The 9,273-nt window shown below is 43.8% G+C and overlaps 1 protein-coding gene across 1 annotated transcript; it reads right to left on the bottom strand.

Annotated features, from left to right (window-relative positions):
- Positions 1–460: 460 nt before the first annotated feature.
- nat16l (N-acetyltransferase 16, like) lies at positions 461–6,885 on the bottom strand. Its single transcript, XM_024138954.2, has 4 exons — positions 6,534–6,885; positions 6,251–6,360; positions 5,961–6,084; positions 461–1,520 (listed from the first exon to the last, which is right to left on the bottom strand). Exons 1-4 carry the CDS (start codon positions 6,720–6,722, stop codon positions 939–941), a joined length of 1,005 nt encoding a protein of 334 aa, XP_023994722.1. The 5' UTR covers positions 6,723–6,885; the 3' UTR covers positions 461–938.
- Positions 6,886–9,273: the final 2,388 nt, after the last annotated feature.

Below are 9,273 nucleotides of genomic sequence, written 5' to 3'. Positions count from 1 at the left end.
ACACATATTGATATGCTACAGTTACTGGCTGATAAGGTATCATAAACTAAAGCCACTGGATACAATTGTATTATAAGATAAGAGTCAGTAACCATGTATTCATTGTCTTACAGAGAAAGATCATTGAGCTTACTGGAGCAACAATATCCAGCTCTTTTCTCTGTGAGATGTAGTGAGTCAGTAACCATGTTTTGTGAGAGCTACTGTACAGTAGCACGACAGCGTCAGTCTTCATTCAGTTCATTGAGTTCAATTATCTGAATCACCTTTTACCTACAGTACTGAATAACAGACATACTGTATCGATTAGACAGCAACAGGGATTCATAGAAGTGCTTTCATTCATGTTTTCCATGGCCCTTCCATTGCAGCTGACACACAATTAGCTGTCATTTCCCCCCTTTTTAGCTCCACCTGCTTCAGTTATAAATGGATACGAGAGAGAGAGAGAATGATCACCAACATTCTATTCATTTATTCTTATTGATACTGATTTGCATTTCATAGTCATGATGAATCACAGTGATTTGGTAGACTTGTCTTTACAAAAATGTACAATGATTTAATAAGAAAACATTTATTCCTGTAATGTCCCATTATAAATTCTTGCATCATCCCAATCGTTTAAAAAAAATCATATTAACTTCTAAAGTGCTGGCTTTGTTCCAATCAATCAATCAAATCAATATAAAAAGTCTTACATACTATACTGTATGATATATTATGTATATTGATTACATGGCTAACCCCCCCCCCCCCCCAGGGGGGTATGTTTAGGTTTTTCCCTAGCACTACACAGCTGATTCAAATAATCAAAGCAAGATAATGTGGAAAACCCTTCTCTAAGTCTCATTTGCACACTCTCTCACTGTCTTCTCTTTTGCTATCCTCTGTTCATCTCTCTCTCTCCCTCCCTCTCTCATCCTTTCCACATCTCCTCACATCCCTCTCTCCAGAAATAGTTGTTCCCGGTACTCTCTCCACCTCCTCACCCCTGTGTATCCCTCACAGAACTCCCTCACCCCCTCCCATAGCGACTTATTCAGATACACATGAACCATCACCCTCCCCTTCACCTCCCTCCTCTCCCTCACTTTCTCAAAATGGCCGGCAAGTGCCCTCTTTGCTGAAACTAGATCAGTTCCAAACATATCGATATTGAATCTCAGCGATCCTCCCTTGTACGGGATTGGATAAGGCGGAGTGTAAAAGCTGAGGAAGGAAGGTCTTTCCGGCTTGTCGGCCAACCAGGTGAGGTTTCGCCTTGCTAAGATCTCAAGGTTGCCTTTGATTGGTTGTAAGGGCTGCCAGTCTTGGATAATGGCACCACCAGGAAGTTGAACCCTGGAGGGGAGTTCAGGATCAAGGAGGATGTTCTTCAGGTGTTGCTCATCCTCTATCAAAACCATTTGAGGGACGCACCCACCTGGCTCACTTCCTGTGGTGGAATGTAGTTTGTTCCTCAGGTGTGAGACGAATCCCTCGAAACTGTCGGCCTCCCCGATGAATGAGAGAGCAGCCTAGAGAGAGAGAGAGAGAGAGAGAGAGAGAGAGAGAAAGACAGAGGGAGATTGAGAGGGGATGGGGTGGAGAGAGAGGGGGGGGGAGATAATGAGGGAGTGGGAGAGAGAAATTAAGAGAGAGAAAGAAAAAGAGTGGGTGAAAACAGTGCAGAGCAAACATATAGACGAGGGGGATGAAGCGGAGGTAGATGTAAAAAGAAGAAAAAGAGGGGTGGTTTGACACCTGAATTACGAGTCCATTGTGGTGTTTTCCCCCTTGTGAAAGGTGCAGCAATAGTTTGTGTGTGTGTGTGTGTGTGTATCTGTGTGTGCGCGCAAGTCTCTTAGCAATACAAGCACAGCCTATCCCTAACAAGCTCCCTCAGAAACTCAATGAATAAATCATCCATTCAACTTTATTGGCTGAGGTCAAAAGTAGAGCAATATATGGAACAGGTTCCATTTTGGAACAGGTTCCATTTGGGACGCACACTTTGACTCAGTTAAATTAGATATAACCGGTCTCCATGTGGTCCTCAATTGGACTACTACCGCAATAAACCAGTCTAACTGTTTCCATTAGTACACAGCACTGTTTCGTATTGTATTCACCACACCAGTACCCATGACACAGGCTTGCATCCCAAATGGCACCCTATGTGCGCTGTAGTGCACTGGAGACCTATGGGCCTTGGTCAAAAGTAGTGCACTATATAGGGGATAGGGTGCCATTTAGGACAGACACACATGCTGTTTCTTCCTTTAGTCAGGTGTTCTTTGAAAGGCAGTTGTATAGAGCACCACACGCCACACGCTGAGACAGACTTTTAACCACTCTGTGTTTCCAGGTATAAGATACTGACATTTGGGCTGGTTTCTAGGAAGAAATAGGAAATGCAGACAGTCTGTCTGGACATTTGCCTTTCAAATGGCTTTGACACAGAAGTAAAAATTCCAAAAATAAAATTTGTAGAAATACAATGTACAGAAGTGCTGACTATTTCAACCACTTTTATTACTAAAATAATATTGTCATTGATAAGCTGAGTCAGAATTTAGAAATTGAACCAGGATGTGAACATGAAGATAGAGTTTGGGTTGTGGTTGAGGTTAGGGTAAGGTTTGAATCGGGATGTGAACATGAAGCTATAGGATAAGGTTTAAGAGGGTTTCTGTTTGTGCTGATATAAAAACGTGGGTTGCACGGGCCTATTGCAACTTCCTCCTCGGTCTGCATATGTATATGGAAATTCAGTCTGGAGAGGGTGTGGGAACATGGGGCGGTGAATCAGTCTGGTCTGGAGAGGGTGGGGGAACATGGGGCGGTAAATCAGTCTGGTCTGGAGAGGGAGGGGGAACATGGGGCGGTAAATCAGTCTGGGTCTGGAGAGGGTGGGGGACATGGGGGGTAAATCAGTCTGGTCTGGAGAGGGAGGGGAACATGGGGCGGTAAATCAGTCTGGTCTGGAGAGGGTGGGGGAACATGGGGCGTAAATCAGTCTGGTCTGGAGAGGGAGGGGGAACAATGGGCGGTAAATCAGTCTGGTCTGGAGAGGGAGGGGGAACATGGGGCGGTAAATCAGTCTGGTCTGGAGAGGGTGGGGAACATGGGGCGGTAAATCAGTCTGGTCTGGAGAGGGTGGGGGAACATGGGGCGGTAAATCAGTCTGGTCTGGAGAGGGGGGGAACATGGGGCGGTAAATCAGTCTGGTCTGGAGAGGGGGGGAACATGGGGCGGTAAATCAGTCTGGTCTGGAGAGGGAGGGGGAACATGGGGCGGTAAATCAGTCTGGTCTGGAGAGGGTGGGGGAAATCATCTGGTCTTGGAGAGGGTGGGGGAAACATGGGGCGGTAAATCAGTCTGGTCTGGAGAGGGTGGGGGAACATGGGGCGGTAAATCAGTCTGGTCTGGAGAGGGTGGGGGAACATGGGGTAAGTTTTTATTCAACACTACTACAAAACATAAAACGCGCTTCTTTCTACGTCCACTTGCGTTGCAGCTGCAATGAATGAGTAGCCAAATGTATCGATAGCCCTGCCTTTTCATTATTATTAGCAGCCCGTCGTGTGCGACTCGAGTTTCACCATCAGGTGGAAGACTGTGTCCTCTCTCTCTGGTCAGTCTCACCAGAGGAAAGGAAGGAGAGAGTAGAGACCGTGAGAGGTGGACCCCTCTGCTGCTCTCTCCCTCCCTCCGCTGATACTAATGCCGTGTTCAAAAAAACTGGGAACTCAGAAGTCGGTAATCTTTGACTTCCGACTTCAGTGCATTCAAGACAACTGGGAACTGGATTAGACCGGGATAAATCGTTTTGAACGGTTATACAACTCGTAAACTCTAACCAAGTTCCCAGTTATCTTGAAAGCAACATGACCATCAGATGCAGTTATTATCAGTCCAGTCAAATTAAAAAGCAAATTAACAAATTATTCAAATTTTTGCCCAGCTGTGCCTTGCAAGTGTTACACAAACTGATCTATTTTGTTATCAAAACTCGAGTTTTGAAATATAATATAGCCAATATGCTGTGATACTGTATTAGGCCTACTTCACAAACCTCATTCCTACAGAACTGTTTTTATTTGGTTAATGTTACATTTTCATGTTTTTTCCCCCCCGGAGTGGGAAATCTGCGATTTGATCTTGACTCAGAAAAGGTTGGTGACCACTGGGTTATGGGGAAAATCAAGCAATCTGTTCTGTGGCTGAATTCAAGTATTTTTTGTTGTGTTATTAAACTATGTAACCCTTGTGTTGCATAGTTTGTAACGAGAGCCCACGAGTTCTGTTAATAACAGTTCTGTTATTGACAGCGCCCCCTTTCAACCTATCACAAGACCAAAAAACGTATCTCCCTTCCTCACCTTACGACTCTGAGTGGCCCTGAGGAGGTCAGGAGATAGAAGACAGATGCCTTTGGCAAGTCAGCAGAACATCTTATGATCTGTATATGTTACTGGATAAACGACCAATCAGGATATGAGTACTAAGAGATTGCAAGGGAGGGACTTTTTATTCCTACTCTTTGTCACAAAGAGAAAATGGCGCCAATAGCGCAAATTACATGTAAACACGTTTTATAAACACTGTATTAAACTGAAGGACTCATGACATGTTGTTATAACTTGAAACATAATGTAATATCTCTTCTGATCCTCCTATGTAAAAAATAAAATAACGGACATTTTGCCGTAACATGAATGTACGCACTTTTACACAAGGAGTGTTGGGTACATACAGGCTACGCCGTATCATATTAGAGATTGTGAAACGGACTTCTGTTCAAGAAAAGCATGCTATGAACACTTATGAGTAAGTCTTATACCCTGACCACACCGCTCGCGTCGCGCACACGAGCGTTGCAAAATAAATGTAGAAATCTATGTTATTCAATTATTGCACCCACACTGCGCGTCTGCGTTGCCAAGCGCTAAAATAGAAATCAGTTCTATTTCTGACGCAGATCGCGCTGCAAGTTCTGCCTCTCCCATCTCCTCATTGGTTTATAGAAGCAGGTACCCACGTGCCATCTCCTCATTGGTTATACCCACGTGAGTGATTGAAAGACGAACTGTGTTGCCGGTCGTCGTGGTAATACTATGAAGGTTTAGATGCCAATCACCATATAAGTTCAATGATGAAAAAGCCTGGAAGGAGGAGAGATGACTAGAAACAATTTGGTTGACCGTTTTGTGTGTGGATTAATTGTCTGAGTAGAGGACCTTGTGCATTTCAGGTAAAATAACAACTCAATGTTTATATCCCAGGACAAATTAGCTAGCAACAGCAAGCTAGCTAAATAGGACAAATGAGCTAGCAAGTGCAAGCTAACTAGCTACATTCCCATTTCCATAATTCCATTTCCTAAATTAATGTCATTGGTTCAGAGTTTGTTTTGATATTTTAACCTGCGTGTCGTGATCACGTTTGGTGTGGGGGGGACAAAATAAATGTATGCACGATGGCGCACACGCGCATCCGGTTTGGGTTCCGTGTCAGGTTTATCTCAGGCTGGGGATGTTGTGGTGGATTGTCTTGGTGAAAGTAAGCGGGAGAGTCTCACAATGGGCTCTGGGAAACAGACTGTGTGGGGTGGGTAGGAGGTAGGTGGAGAGGTTAGTATTGGGGAGGGTTCAGAAGGGAAACTGTCTGGATTGGTTTTCCCTTTGTTTTGTCCGATCATCACAACTTTCTCCACCTTTACCCCTTTCTCCATAGTCACCACCCCAGAGAGGTCTTGGTGTGTATTGGGTTGGGTCCCTGTGTTGGGTTGTGGTTGAGGGTTTGGGTTAGGGTTGTGGTTGAGGGTTACGGTAAACAAAACCCTTCAAACAGTTTTCTACACCACTCAGATTTTTTAAAAGGTTGAGTGTTTGTATAGTACAGTAAAGTAAATTATATATAGTAAAGTATACAGTAGTATAGTATATATTAGTATAGTATGAATTATAACTCACCCGTCTCCCTAGCTCTGTGAACTTGGATAATGCCTGTGTGGGCCCAGCTGAAGGGTCGTCAGCCTTGGTTTGTCTCTTGGTCCTGACGCTGGGGTACAGCTGCTGGATGTACTGGTCAGCAAATCTGTATATGTATACATTTCGTACATTTGTCTTTAATTTACGATGGACTTGAGCTGTGTATGTGACGTTATTTGGTGTTTACTATGTTTGTTGCTGTTCTTTTTTGTTGTTGTGTGTAAAAAAATTAAATCTGCAAACGAATAAATCATATAAAAAGATCAGCAAACCTCTGGATAACCCTAGCCACGCCACGACCCCTCTCGCTGGGGCACACCCTCAACCCCTCCACCACCACCGTACACCCCTCGTCAACGATTAGACCAGACTCCAGCGCCACCTGGGGGAGAGGGGAGGGATGACGATGGATTTAGGGATGGATGGAGGAGGCAGAGGGAGGGAAGGATGGATGGTAGAGAGGGAGAGAGGGAGGGATGGAGAGATACAGAAGGAAGAAATAGGGATGGAAGTAGAGAGAGAGAGAGAGAGAGAGCGAGAGCACTACACACTGACCAATTTGCCGTCTCTGCGTCCCAGTATAACCACTCTGTCAGGCTCCGTCATCCAACCGGCATAGCGATGAGGCAGGTAGTCATTCCCTCCGTAGATGTTAACAGAAATGGACATGACGTCATCGTAGTCCTTTTGTTCAGCCACCCAGAATGTCAGGCCGTCGCTCTCCCCAACACAGCTACCTGCCATGGTTTCTGTCCTGTAAAAGTTGTGGTTTACAAACAATGGAGTAAATAATTATTGGCTATATATCAGTGGTCAGCAACCGGTCAATCGCGATCAACTGGTTGATCTCCAAGGCATTCCTAGTCAATTGGCAAACATTTCTGTAAAAAAACAAACATGAAGCCTTACATTTGTTTTTATTTATATTTGCTGTTCTTGTTTTTAGAGGGTGTTGGCGGTAGGTGCAGCGAATTCAGCTGCCCTGCGCACTGGATAGGTGAAGTGTCCCCATTCTTTCCCCCGGAGGGTCCAGAGATCAACTCAAGTGCACTACAAGCCTACTGCTGGCCAATCGCATGGCTCAGATTACAGTGTCTGCAGTAACGTAGCAGGTGTAAAAGAAAGGTTCAGCAAAGTTGATATTGTGAGATTAAAACGTTTAAAACCATGACTAGAGAGAGACTGTCAATTAATACAGCAAAGAGCTGCTGTTTTTACGAGTGAGTTCATGTTTAAGTTCCTACTCAGCACTGTCAACACTTTTTATTCAACACTTTTATGAGCAATAAAATGCAACCTCATCCTACTTCCACTTGCGCTACAACCAGCACTGCAGCTGTAATGAATGAGTAGGAAAGTGTATCGATAGGCTTGCGTTGTTATTATTAGTGGCAGGGGTCTTTTTCAATATCGAGGAATATGTCACTCTCTGTTCATAGGAGTAACAACAATTTGTGCATGAGGCAGAAATAATGCGGTGCCACCTGAGTTTTGCCCTCACCTGGAAGACGGTAGAGGTGTGCAGTTCTCAAACAATTCATTATTTTTGATCAACGCTTTTTGACCTGCTCGTGGCTATGTTCATTTTAGTCGTTATTTTGACCTGCTAGTGCTGGCCGCAATGAGTCCTTCAGCAGGATTAATGCACGCTCCTCTGGCTCCAGAGACGTGCTCCGACCACCAACGGTCTGTCATATGCGCGCAGGAAAATAGATCAAGAGCATAGAAAAGAAAAATACATGTTTAGAAATGATAATTGATCGCATGGTGCAAAAATGACTGCAGCTAATTGATTATTGAATGTTATGGATACAGCTTTGTAGAACCAAAACTTACATTACACAGCCTCTGCTAACAAACTCGAACTCGAGAACGATTCGTTTTGGGGTTGCAGTTCGCGAACGACTGTGCTTATCATCTTGCCTGTCATGACGTTGGGTTGGGGGGTAGGTTTATGACAGTCATAAATACCTCTTTCCCCCTTTTTCTCTCTCCCTACTTTAACTGATGTGACATAAGAAAACCCCTTGGTTAACATAGAGATTCTGGGAACATCAGAAGTGGGGGGAAAATGAACTATATTCTGGTAATCCGACCAACTGAACATATGCGGTGGTACTTAAGGTATATTATGTCAGTTCGGTTGCCCTCTGACACATTCTCATCAATGATAGAATGACATAAACTCTACTGTGGAAAGTCTAAACGTCAGAGGTATCGGATTCACATGGAATTGTTGTTTAATTCAAATGTTTGAATATGAAATTATTTGTGAAGAGATTAAATTTAATTTTAGCTTCCACCAATTAGAGTTTGTTGCTTTCATAATTTTTTCCTCTGCTCACAGTGGCATGCCCCTGTGAAGAGGCATGGGTTATAAATTTTCAGACACACCCCTCTCCCTCCACTATAAAAGCCATTGACAAGAATATAACTTTCTGTTCCGGGCACACCAGGATGACAATCCGGTGTCAGAATGGTTCAGATAATAACTACAGAACTAAGCCAACAGCAGCATGGACTTTGATTGTGAATGGTATGAACTTTGAACTCGTATTCACTACAGAAGTGATATCTCCTAGCCGTCGAGTTAGCAACAGCTGCTACAATCGCAGGTTAGGAAGGACAGTCCGAGTATCCCGTCTACTACACACAACGTTACTCCAACGTATCCAGTGACTACCAGAGACATTCTCCAAAGGACAGAGGACTCAGGTTGGCAATACGGTCTTCCATCTACCACCAACCTACTGAAGCGCAGCTCAGAGTAAATATTTATTGCATTTTCCTTTTCAAATGGGCGGTAATTTAGAATGCATAAGATACTGTATTTACGATAGCACAGCTCACCTATGTTCCAGTCTCCCGCTCTTTCACTAAAACCCCGCCCCTTTTCTTTGTGTAACAAGCTGTCATATCTATTCGCCCGCTAGGGACGTTTTCCTGTATGACGTAATTTTGTGATCAAGTTATGATTTAATTGTATATGTGTGATTAGTTAGGTATTTAGTAAATAAATAATTAAACCCAATTTTGTATTGCTGTTCAACTTGTTAGCCAGGATTCTTGCAGATAATCAAGGATTTACAACTTTCAGATGAGACTGAATAAATGACGATTAATGTGACTGTTATGGATGTAAAATCTTTACTAAATCTTTAACCTCTTGGGAATAACCCCCCCCCCCCCCCTTTTCAATTTCCGCCTGAAGACATACCCAAATCTAACTGTCTCTAGCTCAGGCCCAGGAGCAAGGATATGCATATTCTTGGTACCATTTGAAAAGAAAACACTC

This window comes from Salvelinus sp. IW2-2015, unplaced genomic scaffold, assembly GCF_002910315.2.
Source record: "Salvelinus sp. IW2-2015 unplaced genomic scaffold, ASM291031v2 Un_scaffold1627, whole genome shotgun sequence".
Lineage (NCBI taxonomy): Eukaryota > Metazoa > Chordata > Actinopteri > Salmoniformes > Salmonidae > Salvelinus > Salvelinus sp. IW2-2015.
The sequence above is the reverse complement of the archived record's forward strand: the minus strand, read 5'-3'. Positions and strand labels throughout refer to the sequence as shown.

Excerpts from the sequence above, each read along its gene's own strand:
- nat16l (XM_024138954.2), bottom strand. The coding sequence starts at position 6,722 with ATGGCAGGTAGCTGTGTTGGGGAGAGCGACGGCCTGACATTCTGGGTG. Across the intron at positions 6,361-6,533 it reads GACGCAGAGACGGCAAATTG|GTGGCGCTGGAGTCTGGTCT; the intron begins GTCAGTGTGTAG and ends CCTCTCCCCCAG. Across the intron at positions 1,521-5,960 it reads TCACAGAGCTAGGGAGACGG|GCTGCTCTCTCATTCATCGG; the intron begins GTGAGTTATAAT and ends CTCTCTCTCTAG.